Source organism: Panthera onca, chromosome B2 (assembly GCF_046562875.1).
Source record: "Panthera onca isolate mPanOnc1 chromosome B2, mPanOnc1 haplotype 2, whole genome shotgun sequence".
NCBI lineage: Eukaryota > Metazoa > Chordata > Mammalia > Carnivora > Felidae > Panthera > Panthera onca.
This window is the reverse complement of record NC_138343.1, coordinates 67,923,646-67,945,753: the sequence shown is the minus strand read 5'-3', so window position 1 is coordinate 67,945,753 and position 22,108 is coordinate 67,923,646. Positions and strand designations below refer to the sequence as shown.

Sequence of the window (22,108 nt, the reverse complement as noted above, 5' to 3'; positions counted from 1 at the left end):
TTTAGAAAGTTTCTGGCAACCTTATAAATTAAATAATCAACAATGGAAATAATAATAGTAATTGTAATAATAATACATAGATTAGCTAGTTCACATAACTGTTACAACCAAAGGAGTGTAAGAACAGTGCTCTTTGTAAGCCTTTAATGTAATACATACAATGTGCCTGTATAAGTTGCAGAGAAAAACTATATTCCTTAAACATATATTGTAGAGCAAGGGACAGGACAAAAAATGGCTTTTGTTCACAAGAAGATTAAACAAAAAGGACAAATGGTACAGTACAGAGCTATCTTCACCACTAGATAAACTCAAAGTTTATCTTAACAACTAAAGAAAGGTCAAAGAATTAAAGAAATGAAATGCTGTAGAATTCTTACAAACTTTTCCTTCAATATAAAGCCCTCTTTAACTGAAGTCATAAAATATTTCCAAAAATAGATTTTGTTCTTGGTGTAAATAAAATTTATTATAGCAAATGAAACTCTAAGGAAATAATGAGAATTGACCTATGTTAGTTTTAACTAAATACTATGTGCTCCTGCCATGATACTTATACATTAATTTAGAAGAAAGAAAAAAAATCACTGGAAAAGTGGAAAAAATAATATAATTTTGTGGTGCTCATGTACCATATAATCAAGTATCTAAACATTTGCCTCTTGAAGAAGTTAGACCAAAGGTTAAGTATGACCCATAAATGTTTTAAAAGAGGAAGGGAAAGGGATGGTAGGGCTACTGGGATGGTGGCTGGGTTCAGGTGGGAGAATTCATTTTCTATTAAATGGATGGCCAAAACTACAACAAAAACCCTAAAAGAAAATAATGCAAAACAACATTAATACATTTATGCTGTCAACTTCTGAATTAAAAACTCAGTTTGTGCTTTGAGATGAGACCCAAATTCAGAAGGCCTGTGTTACTGGTTGAAGGAATTGCCTATAGGACTCCAGGGAAAAATTTAATTAGATAAAATATTGGAGCTTTCTGCCAAGCATTAGGTTTTACCTGGTTATCCTGATCTTCTGAGAAGTCGATGAGTTCATCTTCAAGCATTTTACTGCCTTCCGCTGACTCATCACTATAGTTTAGTCTAATTTTGCTTAAACCATCTATATCAGTAAGAAACATTACATAATTTTTAAAAGGACATGCATATAACTTACAGTATATGATGTTAAAATTAATGCCAATTAAAACCTGCATTAACATGTAATATCATAAATATAACTTACTTTTTAAAAAAAGTTTATTTCTGAGAGAGAGAAAACATGAGTGGAAGAGGGGCAGAGTGAGAGAGAGAGAGAGAGAGAGAGAGAGGAGAGAGAATACCAAGCAGTCTCCATGCTGTCAGCACAGAGCCTGACATGGGGCTTGATCTCACAAACCAGGAGATCATGACCTGAGCCAAAATCTAGAGTCGGACTGAGCCACCCAGGCACCCCTCACAAATATAACTTGCTTTTAATAAAAACCTGGACCAAGGGGCACCTGGGTGGCTCAGCTGGTTCAGAGTCCAACTCTTGATACTGGCTCAGATCATGATCTCACAGTTTGTGAGATCGACCCCACCTCAGGCTCTGAGCTGACAGTGCGGAGCCTGCTTGGGATTTCCTCTCCTTCTCTGCCCCTCTCCTGCTTACACTCTCACTCTCTTAAAATAAACATTAAAAAAGATAAAATTAAAAACAAAACAAAACACAAAACAACAACCCTGGATTGACATGTCAATTACAAAGTTACTTCTACAACTCAGACCCTAAAATTCATTAAAATTTAAAACTAGATGTCAATTATATTATTAAATATATGTATATTTAAATATGTATATAGATATATACATATAGATATATAAAACATTTTTGTACTAGGTCTGCTAGTTATCTTTAGTAACAGAAGCTACAATAGTCTGAAAATAACCTAATGTCCAAAAACAGAAACAGCAAATTGTAGAACATAAAATGAAATATTATATATTTTTAAAATTAAAATTGTAAAAATATGAAATATTGTACAATACAGATTAAAAAATAAAATGATTAATGGGGTGTCTGGGTAGATCAGTTAGTTAAACATCTGACTCTTGACTTTGGCTCAGGTCATGACCTCACAGTTTGTGAGTTCAAGCCATGCATTGGGCTCTGTGCTGACAGCATACAGCCTGCTTGGGATTCTTGGTCTCCTCTCTCTCTGCCCCTGCCCTGCTCGTGCTCTCTCTCTCTCTCAAAAATAAATAAGCTCTGGGGCGCCTGGGTGGCTCAGTTGGTTAAGCGTCCAATTTGGGCTCAGGTCATGATCTCGCAGTTTGGGAGCTCAGACCCTGCGTCGGGCTCTGTGCTGACAGCATAGAGTCTGGAGCCTGCTTTGGATTCTGTGTCTCCATCTCTCTCTCTCCCTCCCCGACTTGCACTGTCTCTAAGTCTCTCTTAAAAATAAACATTAAAAAAAAAAAGCAAAAAAAGCTTTAATAAAAAAAAAACGATTAAAATTAAGTAAAATAGGCTTGTTTTTGGACAAATAATAAAAGAAAAATATTAAAATGAAAATAATCAGTTTAGGATAGGATGTTGTGATTGGAAACATACCACTTAATATAATAATAAAACACTATGGTAAATCCTTTTGCTTTATGAAAAATAACCTGGATGGGTCAGTCGGTTGAGCATCCGACTTCAGCTCAGGTCATGATCTCACAGTTCGTGGGTTTGAGCCCCACGTTGAGCCTGCTTTGGATCTGTGTCTCCCTCTCTCTCTGCCCCCTCCCTCACTTAAGCTCTGTCTCTCTCTCACAAATAATAAAACACACACACACAAAGTTTTTCAATTAAAAAAAAAAAAAAACAACCTTTCAATTGTTTTCAAACATCTGTATTTTTATGTTTGAAGGTAAAATATCTATATTTGAATAAAATCTGTCCAAATCCTCAGGCAATTCATTATTAATCAACTGTAATCAAGTTACTCTAGCAGCCAATTCTACAGAAGCTGCATCATATAAAATATACCTTACACAAGTTAAAAATATGTACATTTCAAAAAAAAATGGAAAAAAATAATTTAAATGGTGTAGTCAATTCTTTCATTCAGTAAACAAATGTTCTGGCATAAACTGAGAGGTGGTAACTCAATCAGCTGTTCTTTTAATCAGTCCCAGTTCCTGAGAGCTTCTCACATAGTGAGATCATCTGAAGATGCCGAGTGAGATTCTAGAGTTTAAAACATATACATTTTTCATGTACCAAAGCAAGACAACATTTCATATAGTGCCCAACTGAAAAACCAGCAAATGAAAGTACTGATACTACACATTATTTTCCTACAATTGACCTTAACCTAATTCTTGTGATAAGATACAATTCCCACTTATTTACTACAGCATATTACCTGACATCAGAAGTCAACACTTGTGACTCTATATGTTTGATGGTTAAAACTATATTAAAACTGGGGTGCCTGGGTGGCTCAGTCAGTTAAGTGTCGGACTCTTGATCTCGGCTCAGGTCATGATCTCATGATTCATGAGATGGAGCCTGACTCTCCTGCTTGCACTCTCTCTCCCAAAATAAATAAACATTAAAAAAAAAACAAAAAAAAAAAACTATAGGAGCGCCTGGGTGGCTCAGGCGGTTAAGCGTCCGACTTCGACTCAGGTCATGATCTCGCGGTTTGTGAGTTTGAGCCCTGCATCGGGCTCTGTGCTGACAGCTCAGAGCCTGGGGCCTGCTTCAGATTCTGTCTCCTCCTCTCTCTCTGCCCCTCCTGTGCTTATGCTCGGTCTCTCTCTGTCTCTCAAAAATAAAGGTTAAAAAAACAAAACAAAACAAAAAAAAAAACCCTACATTAAAACTGTCTAAATGCTTCATTTAAATCTTTTCAATTATATTCCCAGCCCAAATAGAAATCAGTTCTTGAAATATTAATCATAATCACAAAAATTGTTATAAGTTCTTATCCTAATTTTTAACATGCCATCATTTTATATAGAACAGACTATATAACCAACTTCTCTGAGGTAGTAGAAGCACCTCTAGAGAGCACTCTTATTTAATGTACTTTTGTGTGAGTGATCCCTTGGAAACATCTGATAAAAGTACAGAAATGTACAGACTTACTCTAGAGTACTATTTTTCAAACTGTGGGATACTATCATCACTGGATGAAGGCAAGCATTGAAAAGAAGAGAAAATATGAGGGTATCACACCCAATAAAAGTAAATTAATTTCCCTTAAGGAAGATACATTTGATATGGCTATACACATACTAAAAACAAGATAAAAACAAAAAAAAGGGGGGGGGATAAACAAATACTAGAAAGGCAAACACATGATTCTACACTTGGATCTCCACTAGGATTTGTGAGGGTATTTACTTAAATTTAACTGGATACTACTTGACTAGAACATTAATTTGAAGGAAAGGGCTACCAGGAATTTCTGGGGTTATGCTCATATGAAGCCCTAGGCTTTGTCCCATTGCTTTAAGTCTTGAATTGTAATTCATTTTTTAAAGTGTATATATTTATTTTTTTGAGAGAGGGAGCAGAGGAGGGGCAGAGAGAGGGTTGGGGGGAGACAGAGAATCCCAAGCAGGTTCCGCACTGTCAGCGCAGAACCCGATGCGGGGCTTGAACTAACAAACCCTGAGATCATGACCTGAGCTGAAACCAAAAGTCGATGCTTAACCGAATAAGCCACCCAGGTGCCCCAAACTTTAATTCATTTCTAATTTGAATTCACATTACAGTGTATGAGATTACTGATCAACGGAGAACTTTAAAGAAAATAGTTCTATGGAAATCTAATTCACATATCATACAATTCACCCATTTAAAGTATACAATTCAGGGGGTGTCTGGGTGGCTCAGTCAGTTAAGGTCTGACTCTTGGTTTCAGCTCAGGTCATGATGTCATGGTTTGTGGTTTAAGCCTCTCTTTCTGCCCCTCCCCTGCTAGTATGCATGCATGCTCTCAAAAAAAAAGTACAATTCAGTTGTTTTTGATATATTTACACATATGTACAACTATCATCACAGTAAATTTTAAAATCTCAATAGGAAACCCTATACCCTTCAACCATCATTTCCCTCCTCCTCACACTCCTGTCTGTCACACCACACTAGCCCCAAGCAGCCACTAATCTACCCCATAGATTTTCCTGTTTGGGAGAGTTCATGAAAATGGTATCATGTAACATGTGGTCTTTTGTGACTATTTTCACAATAGTGTCAAGACTCATCCATGTTGTAGCATGTAGCAGTATTCCTTTTATGACCTAATAACATTCCATTGGATACATATATCACTAATTGATTATCCATTTGTCAGTGGATGAACATTTGGGTTGCTTCTACATTTTGGCTACTATGAAGTTGCTGTGAACATTCGTGTCCAAGTTTTTGTGTGCTTTTACTTCTCTTGGATATATATGTAGTAAGAATGAAATTTCTGGGTCATATATTAACTCTACATTTAATTCAACTTTACTTATTCTGAGAGAGAGAGAGAGAGAGAGAGAGCGAGCAAGCAGGGTAGGTACAGAGAGGGGGAGAGAGGGCGAGAGAGAACCCCAAGCAGGCTCTGCACTGTAGGCACAGAGCCTGATGCAGGGCTTGAACTCATAAACCGTTGAGATCATGACCTGAACTGCAATCAAGAGTTGGTTGCTTAACTGACTGAACTGCTCAGGCACCCTACATTTACTTTTTGAGGAACTATCCAGCTGTCTTCCAAAGAAAGCAGCTGTACCATTTTACATTTCCACTAGTAACATATGAGGGATTCTGATTTCTCCACATCCTCACCCACACGTTAGTATCTGACTTTTTAATTGTTGCCATACTAGTGTGATATGAAGAAGTATATCTCATTATAGTTGTGATTTACACTTCTTTTATGTCTAATTATCTCCATCACCTTTTCATGTGCTAATTGGTAAGACTGTTTTAAAGGGGATGAGAAACCATGCACACTTAGTCTTCAGAGTGCCAAAATGGTAATCTTTAAAAAAAAATTTTTAATGTTTATTTTTTTGAGAGAGAGGGAGAGCGAGCAATCAAGAGAGCAGGAGTGGGAGAGGGGCAGAGAGAGAGGGAGAGAGAATCCCAAGCAGCACTATCAGCACAGAGCCCAACGCAGGGCTCGAACTCACAAATTGCGAGATCATGACCTGAGCCGAAATCAGAAACTTAACTGACTAAGCTACCCAGGTGCCTCAGTAATTAATCTTTAATACGACTATTCGTTGCCTCTTTTTTTTATTTTACCCAAGTAGAAAATATGTCAAACAAATAAAAAATATTCTTACAAAACTCAACACTAGCTGAGTTACTAAAATAAAGTGGTAAAAGTACCAAGACAATGTTCAGGATTCTTAATTTTTGATAGGTTCTTTCTGAATTCATGTAACCTCTTCTATGCCTTATTCTCCAAAGAAACATATTAGATTTACTCACAGTTTAATAAGCAAGGCACATATCATTAGCATATTATGGATTTTATCAAGTAACTATTTTACTTTTGGGTTGGAGAGAAAATTAAATAATTTGATATGAAATTTAAGTATTGGCAGAGAAACTTTAGATTTCTCTAACAAGTGCAAGAAATATAGAACCAATTCAAGGAAAAAATACTGATTCAACAAAACTGAAGGAAAATAAAAAAGCAGAAGTTGGAGCAGTGCCCTTCTTCCCACTAAGAACCATGAAGGAGAGAGTGAGGAATAAGGAACTAACCTTTAATTGGAATGTCAACAACTATTTTGGAGGAAAAAGCTTTATTTTCTGACTCTAATTATTTGATCTCTATTTGCCCATCTGTAAATTACAAATGAACGAATTCATCTTAAAGATCTAAGACTGTCCAACTACTGTTTCTGCCAAATACATAAATTTCCTATAAAATAAGAATAAAACTAAGTTGTTATAAATGAAAAATGTAGACCTTATAGCACAATTTTTAAACATTCTATGAGGTGTGGAAAGCCACAAGAGAATTTCTTAGAGTGATGGAAAGATTCTAAATCTTGATTGCTATAGAGATTACATGACTGTACATTATTTATCAAAGCTCACTGGGCTATACTTAAAAGTGGGCAAATGTTATTGTAAGCAAGTCATGTCAATAAACATGACTTTAAAAAAAAAAGTGTGCCCTAAAATCTTAATCCTATGTATAAGAAATCCAGTTTATTCTGAATTCCTTCATTCTTTCAAAATATTCAGAAACATACCTGTATGGTGCATAGAATTTAAATATTCATTCTGTAGGCCATTTTCGCTTTTAATCCTATCAACAACTTTCTGGCATGTGGATTCTCCTTTATTCGGTTCTTCATTTTCACTTGCAGTATGATTTATTTTTTTCAGACTACATTTCATACTGCCTATGTTTCTCCGAGAATGAGGGTCACTTTCTTCCTGTTCAGCACTTGAATCAATTCCAGCTATGCAATGTTTTTTGTTTAGCATCTTCTTAATTACAGGTTTGGCAGAAGAATTTTGTGAACTGTCCATTTCACTGGCTGAAGGAGAAGAAATACAACTGTCCTCTACAGTTGAACATTTTTGCATGACTGTATTTTCATGGTAATGAGGATTAGGTTCATACTTTGGTTTTTCCAAACCAGGGAAACAAACAACAGCCAAAAACCAGTGTGCACTGTAAAAAACAAATGAAACTACTGAATACATTATTTATTAGAAGAGCCTATTATATTTGGCAATATCGATTGAAATATTTTTTCTAAAGCCTTTGCCAACAAACTTATTAAGAATGCTCAATTTTTAAGATTCTCTTATGTTTTATATGATCACTAATAGACTGCAATATCTACTCAAAAATAACATATTTTGTTCAGAATTATGTAGCCTGCATTCTATTTTGCAAACAATCCTTTGTATCTTTATTCTTTTGAATGAAAAATTCATTCTTATTTCTAGGCAACTTAATAAAATATAACTCCGATCACTGTAATTCACCATTTCCATTTACCTTTGTTTCTTGACCTATTTATGTGAAAGGATAGAAAACTAGCCTCAAGATTAAAATGTTTTCAGAAGTCTAATTAGACTATAATTTTGAACACTTTCTAAATATTGCACATATGTAGCTTTTAAAAGACTTTTACTATGTTTTTCTTAAGAATAAGATTAGGAATTGCTTAATATTGAAAATATTAAATAATTCTTTGTCTTATACTATACTGAAATGTATATATACTAAATGGAAATAGCATTTCTGCTTTAAGCATTATTAGAAAACTTCAAATATTAGCTATCAGGTGGGTGCTCGTGATATAGCTGAATTCAGTTATCACCGTTTCCAATAATAGGTTATAAGCCAGGAGTAAAAAGCTATACAGCTAACATTGACTAATATTAATCTAAAAAGGAATTTTATTAACTTACCATTTGCTAGACAGTGTTACATGCTATAGATGTCAGAGAACTTATTAGCTGAGTACAGCGTTTGTCATATAGTAGGTGTTCAATAGGTATTTGCTGAGAGGAAAAATGCTTAACTTGACATAAATAGAAGTTATTCTACATTCTCATTTTTACAAAATGTTAAGTTTCCCCAAGGTAATACTAAGAAACAATGTCTCTTCATCAGATTGCATTAAAAACAGGGTGACAGAGCCTGGCTTCATCCTCAGCATTATAAAGGCAAGATGGAGGAATGCTTCTCTCCTGTTCTTAAGTATTAATCCTCAGTATCCTGGGGACTTAGATCGGGCTGGCGTAGTACAAAGAGCAACACACCATCCTTCTCCCTTCCTTAACTCCAAGACATAGTTGACTGTAAATCACATCTCAATGTCAGAAAAGTTAAATGTGAAAAAATGTGTTTTGAAAATTAATATGGTATAATACTAATTCCCAACCTAAAGGTATAACCTAAGTCCATCATAGTTTTTAACATTTCTTAGGTATGACAATACATATAAACCATAAATTTTCTGTTGTACGCCTAAAAACTAAGAAAAATTCTTTCTTCACCTAGCTGAAAGGATAAGGTTGAATCAGACACATCTGAGGTAATTTTCAACCTCTAAGAGACAGGGTTTTGCTTTTATGATCCCTTTTAATAGCAGCTACATTGACCTTAAATCACCAGTGGGAGAAGAGGCTAGAACAATTAATTTCACTTAAGATGGATTAGCTTACAGACTTTAAAAAAACTACCACCACCAGGAAAATTAAAAATAAAACAGCAAAAAACAGATACCTATCTGTGGCTGCACTCATTAGAAACCACAGGTCTCATGATTAACGTATGATTTTAAACAGAATTTCATTATTCTACTGACTGCATTTGTTTTTCATAGTGAGAAAAAAAGAGAACACATTCAGAAGCTAGTCTGGCACGCTTAGGCTTATTAGACATAAACAATCTTATTGAATATCAACTTCAGACAAACTTACTCCACAACCATAATAAACTGAGACAATGCAAGGCCATTTCTCAATTTGTCTAAGCAGAGACAAACTAGGTCACAGTACAACCAAATGAATACCAAATACTCCTCCTTTTTGCTAAATGGGTAAATGCCACTTTTTTACCCAAGCAAACAACTGCTTCCTTACACCTTTCCCCACATGACCAAACCAAAGCCCAAATTGTGTTAGAGGCTGTTTCAAACACACTTTTACTTAGAGGCTCCATGGCTGCCCATGGTGTGTGGTCCTTGATGCAAGGAACAAATCCAAGCTGTCCAACTACAGGTGCATTCCTAGGGGATTTTGGCTGGAAGGCACAGGAGAACAGAAAAATGAAATATAAAAACTCTCAAGTCTACACTCTGATCCTACACATCAATGCCTCTCTGGTCACTGTGGGAGAATAACATAAAATATTTAACCACCTCCATTTATTTAGAAAATAGCTTCAAGTAGTCAGCATGGTTTTCAATTTAAGTAAATTACATAAATCTAGTCATCTTTTCTTTTTTTTTTGGTTAAGAGTCAAAGTGTTTTTTAAAGTAAAGGTACAAAATCTTCTATGTGAGCTAGCCATTACTCTCCATAAGGAAGCCTTTTCACAGGCTGTTTGGTAGACCACAAGTGCCACTTTTTAAAACTGACGTTATTCTACATGGACACAGAAAACCTTTTTAAAATTAGAAAAATCTCTTGCCAGTGTTTATAAAATACGTCTTAAATGATTCACTGGAAAACTGCATTTTCATAAAATAAGCAGTATAATATGGACATACACAACAAATTTCAGAAAGAAGTTTAAAATGAATAAGTTCTTCACCTCATAAACACGTTTTCTAAAAATAACACGTTTTCATATTTATATAAAGAAAATTCTTACTCACGCTTCATTAAGGGGTACAAAAATAAAATCCTTCTCAAAAATGTCTACATGCCGGGTCCATGTTTTTACTCTCCCATGTCGCTTTTGCTGTATTCTGTAAGACAAGAGATAAACTATCAAGCTTCTGAAGTGTTTCCAATGCTTATATGCAGCCATTTAAAATTATGAAGGCTACGATGTTAACAAAGAAAACAATTGTGTAAGATGATTTAACAAGCTGGGAAAAGAAAGCAGAACATCTCAGATGGACCCAGGAAGATGTGAAACTGCTCATTACTGAATCTGCAAGAATCATTTAATTCCCGCTACTACTTACTCGGTGAACCAGTGCTACCATTTATATTACTACATACTAGCAACTATATTGAGAAGTGTACCAGACCATGACCTGAAGAGAAGAGAGCAGGAAAAGTGAGCATTACGGTAGATGAAATAAAAAAGACTATGAACATTGGTCTAACCAATCACTCTCATCAACTCTAAGATCTAAAATTAGGAAATCACTGAAACAGTATGAAATATTATTATGCACAGCAGCCATCAATTCAAGACATTTGACAGAACTTAGGACACTCTGTATATATCTTTTGGCCAATTATCAGTACATATTAGAGCTGGACGTAATCAGTATGTGGAAAGGAATTATAAACAAACTGACTGGAGCTTAATATATAGAACAGTATTTCCTTAACTTGTCTGAGCACAATTATCCAAATAACTTATTAAAAGTACAGATTTGGGGTGCCTGGGTGGCTTAGTCAGTTGAGTGCCTGACTCTTAATTTGGGCTCTGGTCATGATCTCACTGTTAATGAGATTTGGCCCCATGTTGGGCTCCGTGCTCTTAGCGCTTGAGATTCTTTCTCTCCTTCTTTTGCTCTCTCTCAAAATAAATAAACATTAAAAAAAAAAAATTCTTCTAAAAAAAAAAAAGTACAGATTCACAGGTTGCTCTCTTAAATATTATGAATGGAACATCTAGGGTAAAGCAAAGCCATCTGTATTTAATAAGTATCCAAGTAATTTTTTTTTTTAAACTATCAGGCATATTTGGGAAATACTGATTTAGATATTGGACCAATAATCTTTATTGAATTCCAGGTATTCTTGAGGCTTTAGAGGACTATGAATTGACAACAGAATTAAAAGATATTGCCGCAGTATAAATTAAGTACTTTTTTAATTAAATTAAACTTGAGAGACTTACTACAGATCTATTAAATATTTTCAGATTTTGACTTACGACAGATTAGTTGTTTCATGTAGATTTCTTCTTTCTCTCTGATTAAGGCGTTTATAGAAAAAAGAACTGAATATATGAATTCGGTCAGCTTCTTCTTTCTTCAGTTTTTCAAGCACCAAATATCTATTTTATTAAAACAAGAAACAAATATAATGAATTTAACAGTTTACTTTATATCAGAAACAAACAGTGATCAAGCATCTATTTAGCCACCACTGTCTCTATTTCTTAAAACTGAAAGAATTAGCCAAGTTTACATCATATTCTAGACAATGATTAATAGATTATTTTCAAGGAATGAAAGTGATATTTGAGAATAGAACGATGATTTGCAAGATCTGATTTTTAAAACAAGGGCACATTCATGAACGTCCATAGAAATATTTATGATAGTCAAAAAGTGGAAATGACAAAAATGCTCATCAACCAAAGAAGAGAAAAATAAAATGTGATATATCTACACAACGGAATATTTAGTAATAAAAAGAAATGAAGTATTGATACATGCTGTAACACAGAATAGCCTTGAAAACAATACGCTGAGTGAACACACTAGTCTCAAAGGACCACATATTGCATGATTACATGTATATGAAATTTTCAGAGGAGGAGACTGGTGGTTGCCTATTGTTGGGGGTAGGGTTGGAGAGAAATGAGGACTCAATGCTAATGGGTACTGGGGTTCATTTGAGGGATGAAAATGTTCTAATATTGATTATGATGGCTGTACAACTGTCTGAATATATTAAACCACTGAATATATATTTTAAATATTTTTTAAATTGTTTTAGTAATCTCTACACCCAACATGGAGTTCAAACTCACAACCCCAAGATCAAGAGTCACACACTCTTCCAATTTAGTCAGCCAAGCACCCTTGAATATATATTTTAAGTGAGTATTATAATGGTATGTGCATTTTTTCTCAATAAAGCTGTTATTTTTATGAACTGTTTATTCTGTTTTAAATACCTCAGTCAATAAAACATGAAGACCAAACCACAGACTACTCTTTATAAAGACAGAAAATTAGAAGCTGTACGAAAGTGAAATTGTAATAATGACTTTTTTAAAAGTGATCTTACATGGGTTCTAATTTTTACTTGCTTGGTTGTTTTTTCTATGGGTCTATATCAAAACAAACAGTGGTGATCCTTAATATTATAAAAGGAAATTATGATTAACTGATAATGCTCCAAGCTCCCTCAGAGAAGCTATGCAAATTCAGGCTTATGACCATATTCATTTTATTAATATGAAAAGCATCTGAAAGCCTTATAAAATCTTACACAGAAACAGCAAATATCCCACAGGACATATCTTTGAGACTGGTCACTTTTATCATAATATTTGAACTTTTTTTTAAAGCTCAACTTCTGATGAACAGGATAGAACTTATAGATTTCTTGCTTTAGGGCAACTCAGTGTGTGCCCACAAAAGATACTCTAAGACAATAAATTACCTCATGGCATAATTTATATCAACTGCTGAATTCTACAATTACATACTCAAAACAGAACATGTCCTGAACTAGATCTGAATGTAGGACCTACACCACAATGGATGAACCAGGCAGCTTTTACTTCCCCAAACTACATGACTATTTTGTAAAATTAAAATGAATAAACACATAATTCAACTTCAAAAAGGAAAGATATAAGCGATTTAAGAAAACTGATGCTCTACTTCATATGTAAATAAATCTATGCTTTTTAATTAAAAGTACCTAGTTTTGTCTTTATGATCTGATATATATATCCATAAGTATTTCTTTGACTATATATGATCGAGAGTTGCATGTGCTACAGATTGAGCCAGCCAGGTGCCCCATGTCTCTTATTTTAGAATAAAAGGGAAAATCCAAGTTTATTACAACCAAGTAGTAGGAATTTCTTCGATTTGGGTGCATTTTTTTCTTTTACTGCATATATCACTTAAATATCAAATATCATAGTAAAGCTGTTTGCTTGCTTGCTTCATAAAACGAACAATCTAACAATCATTTTATAACTTTTTAAATTGTGTCACTAAATTAAAAGATGACTTTAAGGTTAATCTGCAACTCTGTGTGACTTTGAAGGTAGTTTTTACTAAAATAATTATTTTCTTTTCCACATTTCATTAACACTGTCTAGATGCAATACCATACTATTTCTTTTAATACTGGCAAAGTTTAAGTTTGTCACAAATAAATGGAGGCTAAATAACAATGAATGGGTCACCTAGATATCAAAGGGGAAATCAAACTACACAGAGACAAATAAAAATGAAAACACAACAGTCCAGGGGCTCCTGGGTGGCTCAGCCAGTTGAGCATCTGACTCTTGATTTCTGCTCAGGTCATTATCCCAGGGTTGTGGGATTGAGCCCTACGTCAGGCTCCATGTTGTGCATGGGGCCTGATTAAGATTCTCTACCCCCCCATTCCCTCCCCCACTCATGCACTCTCCCTCCAAAAATAAACAAACAAACAAACAAACAAATCTTTGGGAAGCAACAAAAGTTGTTCTAAGAGGGATAATTATAGCAATACGGGCCTACTTAAGAACCAAGAAAAAATCTCAAAAAAGTTACCTAACCTCACACTTCAAGGAGCTAGAAAAAGAAGAAACAAAACTGAAAACAAATCGAAGGAAGGATAGCATAAAGACTAAAGCAAACATAAATGAAGTAGGGACCCCCCCCCCAAAAAAAAAAAAAAAAACCAACAACAACAAAAAAAACAGGTCAATGAAACTAGGAGCTGATTCTCTGAAAAGATAAACAAAATTGATAATCCTTTAGCCAGACTCATCAAGAAAAAAAGAAGACTCAAATAAATAAAATCAAAATGGAGGAGAAATAACAACCACCACAGAAATACAAAGGATGAGAGAATATTATGAAAAAATGTATGCCAACAAATTTGACAACTTAGAAGAAATGGATAAATTCCTAGAAATATATAACCTTCTAAAACTGAAGCAGAAACAAAAAATTAGGACAGATTATTAGCAATGACATTGAGTCAGTAATCAAAAATCTCCCAACAAACAGAAGTCTAGGACTGGATGGCTTCTCTGGTGAATTTTTCCAAAACTTTAAAGAAAAATTAATACCTATTCTACTCAAACTATTCCAAAAAGTAGATGTGGAAGGAAAGCTTCCAAATTCACTCTACGAGGCCAGCATTACCCTGATACCAAAACCAGTTAAAAACACTACCAAAAAAGAGAACTACTGACCAGTATCTCTGATGAACATAGATGCACAAGCCCTCAACAAAATATTAGCAAACCAAATCCAATTATACATTTAAAAAACTCATTATTCACCATTATCAAGTGGGATTAATTCCTGGGATGCAAGGGTGGTTCAATATTCATAATCAACCAACATGATACATCATATTAATAAGGGAAAGGGTAAAAACCAGATGATCATTTCAATAGATTCAGCAAAAGCATCTCATAAAGTACAATATGCATTCATAATGAAAACTCTCAACAAAGTTTAGAGGGAACATATGTCAACATTACAAAAAGTCATATATGAAAAACCCACAGTTAACATCATATTCAATAGTGAGAAACAGAGCTTTTCGCATACAATTAGGAACAAGATGACTGTCCAATCTCAAAACTTTTATTTAATATAGTACAGGAAGTCCTACCCACAGTAATCAGACAAGAAAAAGAAATAAAAGGCATCCACATTGTTAAGGAAGAAATAAAACTTTTACTTTTTGCAAATGACATAATACTATATATAGAAAACCCTAAAGACTCCACCAAGAAACTATGAGAACTGATCGATGAATTCAGTAAAGTCACAGGACACAAATTTAATCTACAGAAATCCGTTGCATTTCTATGCACTAATAATAAAGTAGCAGAAAGAGAAATTAATAAAGTACCTAGGAATATACGTAACCAAAGAAGTGGAAGACCCATACTCTGAGAACTATAAAACACTGATGAAATAAACTGAAGACGATTACATGCTCATGGATTTGGAGAATCAATACTGTTAAAATGTCCATTCTACCCAAACCAATCTAAAGATTTAATATAAGCCCTATCAAAATACCAATTTTTTTTTTACAGAAGTAGAACAAGTAATACTAAAATTTGTATGGGACCAGAAAAGACCCAGAATAGCTAAAACAACCTCGAAAAAGAAGAACAAAGCTAGAGGTATAACAATCCCTGATTTAAAGAATTACTACAAAGTAGTAGTAATCAAAACAATATGGCACTGGCACAAAAATAAACACAGAGATCAATGGAATAGAATACAGAGCCCAGAAATAAACCCACATTTACATGGTCAATTAATCTAAAATAAAGAAAGCATGAATACACAACAGGGAAAAGACAGTCTCTTTAACAAATGGTGTCAGGAAAACTGGATGGCTACATGCAAAAGATTAAAACTGGACCACTTTTTTATACCATACACAAAAATAAACTCAAAATGGATTAAAGACCTAAATGTGAGATCTGAAAACTGTAAAAATCCTAGAAGAAAACATAGGCAGTAATTTCTTTGACATCGTCACAGAAATGCTTTTCTAGATAGGATTCCTCAGGCAAGAAAAACAAAAGCAAAATTAAACTATTGGGACTAAACCAAAATTAAAAAAAAAGCTTTCACAAAGTGAAGGAAACCATCAACAAAATAAAAAAGCAACCTACTACATGGGAGAAGATATCTGCAAATGACATATTCAATAAAGGGTTAATATTCAGAATATATAAAGAACTTCTACAACTCAACATGGAAAACAACAACAATCCAATTAAAATGGGCAGAAGACATGAATAGACATTTTCCCCAAAGACATACAGATAGCCAACAGACACGTGAAAAGATGCTCAACATCATCAATTATCAGGGAAATGCAACTGAAAACCACAATGAGTTATCACCTTATGCCCATCAGGATGATTTTAAAAAAAAAAAAAGAAAGAAAGAAAGAAACAAAAGAAATGATTAAGTATTGGTGAAAATGTGGAAAAAAAGGGACCCTCATGCACCACTGGTGGGAATGCAAATTGGTGCAGCCACTGTGGAAAACAGTAGGAGGTGCCTCAAAACCTAAAAATAGAATTACTATATGATCCCAGTAATTACACTACTGGGTATTTATCCAAAGAAAATGAAATCACCAATTTGAAAATACATATGTACCTCTATGTTTATCACAGTGTTACTTAACAATAGCCAAGACATGGAAACAACCCAACTGGTCATCCACAGATTAATGGATTAAAATGTGGCATACACACATACACAATGGATTATTACTGAGCCATCAAAAAAGAATGAGATCTTGCCATATACAACAACATGGATGGATGTAAAGGGTATATGCTAAGTAAAATAAGTCAGAGAAAGACAAATACCATATGATTTCACTCATGCATGGCATTTAAGAAACAAGACAAACTGAAAATAATAGACAACCCACCCCTACACTTTTAAATACAGAGGACAAACTGGTGGTTGCCACAGGAGAGGTGGGTGGGGAGATAGATGAAATAGATAATAGAGATTAAGCGTGCACTTATCTTGATGAGCACTGAGTAATGTATAGAATTGCTGAACCATTATATTGTACACCTGAAATTAATACAATACTGTCTATTAAGAAAAGCACTGTGAAAAAAAGCTCAGTTTCCTACTTGCAGAGTTAGAAATGGAAAAGAATGAACAGCTCTGGTAACAGCTGAATTACTTATTTTAATATAGTGAAATTTAAGATAAAAGTTTCTTTTTAATTCATTTCCAAACATGTCATGAGAGAAATACAACAGATTTTTCTAAAAACCATGGATTTCGTTAGGTTTTCATTTCCATTTGGAATGCAGATTTGGATCAGAAAAGGCAGAACCTTTAGATAATACACATTTAATGTAGTTTTAAAGTACTAATGTAAAATGTCAAGGGGCCCCCTAAAATGTAAAAAATTTAAGAGTATACACACATACTATAAAATCTCTACCACAATATAAAAAGATAGATGTATGAAATATAATAAACTAAATGTAAACAAAACACAGACATTCAACTTTATATGCTTTCAAAAGCAAAAGCTATTTTAAAAATAAATAGATGTTAAAAGTAAAGTGATGAAGAAATACATACCATGTACACAAAAACCAAGACAAAGCTGGAGTAACTACATTCATTTTGAACAAAGACGGCTTAAGCACAGGGAGATTATTAAGGATATAGAGGGACAAAGGGTTGATTCTCCAAAAAAACCCCCATAAATGTGTATGCATCTAACAACAAATATTCAAAATACATAAGGCAAAAATGAATAGGTGTACAACATAATAGTTCAACAATTCTATACACTAGTGTTCATCAAGTAAGTGTACTCTTAATCTCTATTATCTATTTCACCCCCCTCTCCCCCCACCTCTCCTCTGGCAACCACCAGTTTGTTCCCTGTATTTAAAAGTCGGGGTTGGGTTCTTTTTTTCAGTTTGTCTTGTTCCTTAAATGCCACACATGAATCAAATCATAAGGAAAAATAGACAAATCCATTATTATACTTGGAGGCCCACAACCTTCTGAATAATTGATAGAAGAAGTAGGCAGATGATCAGTAAGGACAAAGATGACCCAAACAGCACTATCAAACAGCTTGACCTAATAATTGACACTCACAGAACAACACTTCATCCAACAACAGTGGTACTGTTCTACACACTGACTTAAGGACTTCTGGCTTGGTTTCTTAAGTTAGTATACATTAGAATTAAGAGAGGACATCTGTTTTTAAAAATTATAATAACAAATGCATAACATCAAATTTACAATCTTAACAATTTTTTAAACATGAGACTCAAACTTACAACCCCAAGATCAAGAGTTATATGCTCCATCAGCTGAGCCAGGTGCCCCCCCAATCTTAACAATTTTTTAAGTGTACAGTTCAACAGTGTTAAGTAGATTTACATGGTTGTGAAACAGATCTCCAGAACTTTATCTTGCAAAACAGAAATTCTATACTCACTAAACAATTCCTTTCCCCTCCCCACCCCTCATCTTCTGAAAACTACCATTTATATTCTTTTTGTATAAATCTGACTGTTTCAGACACCTAATACAATGGAATCATATAGTACTTGTTTTTGTGACTGGCTTATTTCACTTTGCATAATGTCTTCCAGATTCATCCATGTTACAGCATGTGACAGATTTCCTTCCTTTTAAGAATTGAATAATATTCCACTGTATCTATATACCACATTTTGTTTATCCACTCATCCAATAATGGACATATGAGTTGCTTCCCCCTCTTGGCTACTATGAATATGGGTGTGCAAATTCTTTCAATTCTTTTGGATATATACTCAGAAGTGGGATTGATGAATCATAGGGTAGTTCTATGTTTAATTTCTGAGGAGCCACCCTACTGTTTTCCTCAGTGGTTGTACCATTTACATTCCCACCAGCAGTGCACAAGGATTCCAATTTGCCCATATACTTGGCAACACTTGTTATTTTCTGTCTTTCTTTGATAGGAGTCATCCAAATGGGTATGAGATAGTAACTCATTGTGGGTGTGACTTGTATTTCTCTGATGAATAATATCGAGAATTTTTTCATTGTTGGCCATTTGTAGGAGATAACATCTTTTGACTTAGCTACGAAGAACTTTGAACTCGAATGAATTTGTTAGAGGTCGCAGGAGTCTAACTTTAATCTGCAAAGTCAAGCATTTAAAATCTAGGGCAGTTTCTCGTTAGCAAATCTGATACATTTTATAACTTACCGAAACATACTCCATTACCATTAAATCTTCAAAAGGAAAAACAGTACTTTTGGAAATGGTATATAGTTAACATAATAGGAATATGATATTATCCTCTGATGTTAAGTATATCCTGATGGTTGACAATGTCGTTACTGTCAGTTTTGTGTAGTTGTTCTATCAATTGTAGATAGAGGGGAATTAAGGTCTCCAGCTCTATTTGTGGATTTGTCTGTCTTTTTAGATCAGTTTGTTTTTATTTCACATATTTTATAGCTCTGTTGTATGGTACACACCCATTTAGGATTGCTAAGTCTTTTTTTTTTTTATTTAAAAAAAAAAAATTTTTTTTTTTAATGTTTATTTATTTTTGAGACAGAGAGAGAGCATGAACGGGGGAGGGGCAGAGAGAGAAGGAGACACAGAATCGGAAGCAGGCTCCAGGCTCTGAGCCATCAGCCCAGAGCCCGACGCGGGGCTCGAACTCACAGACCGCGAGATCATGACCTGAGCTGAAGTCGGACGCTTAACCGACTGAGCCACCCAGGCGCCCCAAGGATTGCTAAGTCTTCTTAGTAGATTCACCTATCATTGTATAGTGTCTCTCCCTAGCCCTGGTAGTTGTCTTTGTTCTTAAGTTTATTTTTCTTTCTTTCTTTAAGGTTTATTTATGTATTTATTTATTTAGAGAGAAAGCGCATAAGCTGGGGAGGCGTAGAGCGGAGGAGAGAGAGACAAAATCCCAAGCAGGCTCCACACTGTCAATGCAGAGCATGATGCGGGGCTTGAACCCAAGAACCATGAGATTATGACCCAAGCCGAAATCAGGAGTCAGACACTCAATCGACTGAGCCACACAGGCGCCTCTTAAGTTTATTTTTCTAATGATATCATAATTCACTCCTGCTTTAATATTTGCATGGCATATCTTTTTCCATCCTTTTACTTTCGACTTACATATATTATTATCTTTGAAGTCACTTTTTTGTAAACAGGACATAGTTGGGCTATGGTGCTTAATCCACTCTCTGTTGATCTTGGTCTTTTAACTGAAATAAATAGTGCATTTAAATTGAATGTAGTTAGTAATATGCTCTATCTTCTAGATCACTGATTCTTTCCTCTCTCTTCTTTATTTTGCTGTTGAGCCTATCAAAGTTTTCATTTGTTACTACAGTTTTAGTTTTAAAATTTCCATTTCTTCCTCATTTACATCTGTTTTTCTAAGTTTCGCGTATGTTCACAATTGTTCATTAAAGAATTTTTTTAATGGATGCTTTAAAATCTGTCATAATTTTTAAGTTTATTTATTTTTGAGAGGGAGAAAGAGAACAGGGGAGGGGCAGAGAATCCCAAGTAGGCTCTACACTGTCAGTGCAGAGCCCGACATGGGGCTCAAACCCACAAACTGAGAGGTCATGATCTGAGCCGAAACCAAGAGTCAGATGCTTAACCAATTGAGCCACCCAGGTGCCCATGTCATAATTCTAATATCTGTGCCACCTTGGTGTTTACTCTCTATTTTTCTGTTTGAACTCTGTTTCTTGATGAGATAAGTAATTTTCAAGTGAAATATGGACAGTTTGAATACTATATTATAGGACTCTAGATCTGATTTAGTTCTTGTGCTTTAGCAGGCCTCCCCTGGCACCGCCTTCCAGTGGATGCGGTGGGTGCTATCTCATTACCACTAGGTGGAGGTGAAATTCAGGTTCTCTACTAGGCCACCATTGTTATGAGAGGTGGAGGGGCTCAATGTTAATAGTAAGTAGGGGTGGAAGGCTCCCCACTAGGACTCCATTGATACCACCTCTGCTAGAGAGGGAGAGAATAGAGTATCTCATTATTCCCCAGGGACCAGGTACAAGTCCAGCTCTACATTTGACCCCGATCTAGCTCAGGGTCACTATAACCTTAAAGTTACTTTTAGCCCTTATCTACCTTGACCTCTGCCGTACTGACATTAAATGTATCCTCTTTATTTAAAGCTTTCACTTCCTTTCAACTTCATGACATAACCCTCTCCAGACTTTTCTTCTTACCTATCAGATCCTTCAAAATTTAGTCAAGAGAATCTCTTTCTTCCCTGTCTCTCTTTAACTTTCCAGATTCTGTTCTTGTAGCTCTTTTCCTCATTCTGTATTTCTTCCTAAGCAATTACACCCATTCTCATAATTAAATTACCACTTGCAAAATAAAACCTCCTAACTCTCTATGCCTCCAAGCAAGAACTCAAATGACTTCCAGAACCATATGTTCAACTGCTTATTGGCACTGTCCCTTCTGTTGTTATTAAAGACATCTCAAAGGAACTCATCCTGTCCTCCATCCAAACCTGTTCTGTTTTTGCATTCACTGCCTCACAGGTAGTGACAAAATCATTTAGCAGGTCTCAGTAGTTGGAAAGCGAGGAGTTATCTGCCATCCATTCCTCTCTTTCTTAATATCCATTCAATCAGTTGCTAAACAACTCTACCTCCTAAAAAACATTTATTTCCGTCTTCACTCCAAATAAAATGACTTAATCAGGCTTCTTATATCACCTTAATTAATTTCCTTAAGTCATCTCTCAACTACACACCCACAATGAACATTCTTGTCAAAATGATCTTAAGGAAGCTCAATTATAATATCAAACATTTCTCTGATCAAACCTTTCACTCTTTATAACAATGTTTTCTTTTCCCAAACTGTTGAGTGCAACCATTAGTAAGCTATAATATCAATTCAGCAGCTTTCAACAACCAGTTCTTTAAAAAAATATTGTTTTATGAAATACATTTGAATGAACCAGA

General features: G+C 34.8%; 1 protein-coding gene across 6 annotated transcripts in view; it reads right to left on the bottom strand.

The window, feature by feature from the left end:
• Positions 1-22,108, bottom strand: part of SENP6 (SUMO specific peptidase 6) — a 115,070-nt gene that overhangs the window by 5,277 nt on the left and 87,685 nt on the right. For all 6 annotated transcript variants that reach the window (XM_060615981.3, XM_060615984.3, XM_060615987.3 and 3 more), the window contains 4 exons: positions 11,563-11,685; positions 10,322-10,414; positions 7,229-7,656; positions 1,009-1,112 (listed from right to left, as the gene is read on the bottom strand). In XM_060615981.3, coding sequence (XP_060471964.1) covers positions 1,009-1,112; positions 7,229-7,656; positions 10,322-10,414; positions 11,563-11,685 — 748 coding nt within the window. The remainder of the gene's footprint in view (positions 1-1,008; positions 1,113-7,228; positions 7,657-10,321; positions 10,415-11,562; positions 11,686-22,108) is intronic.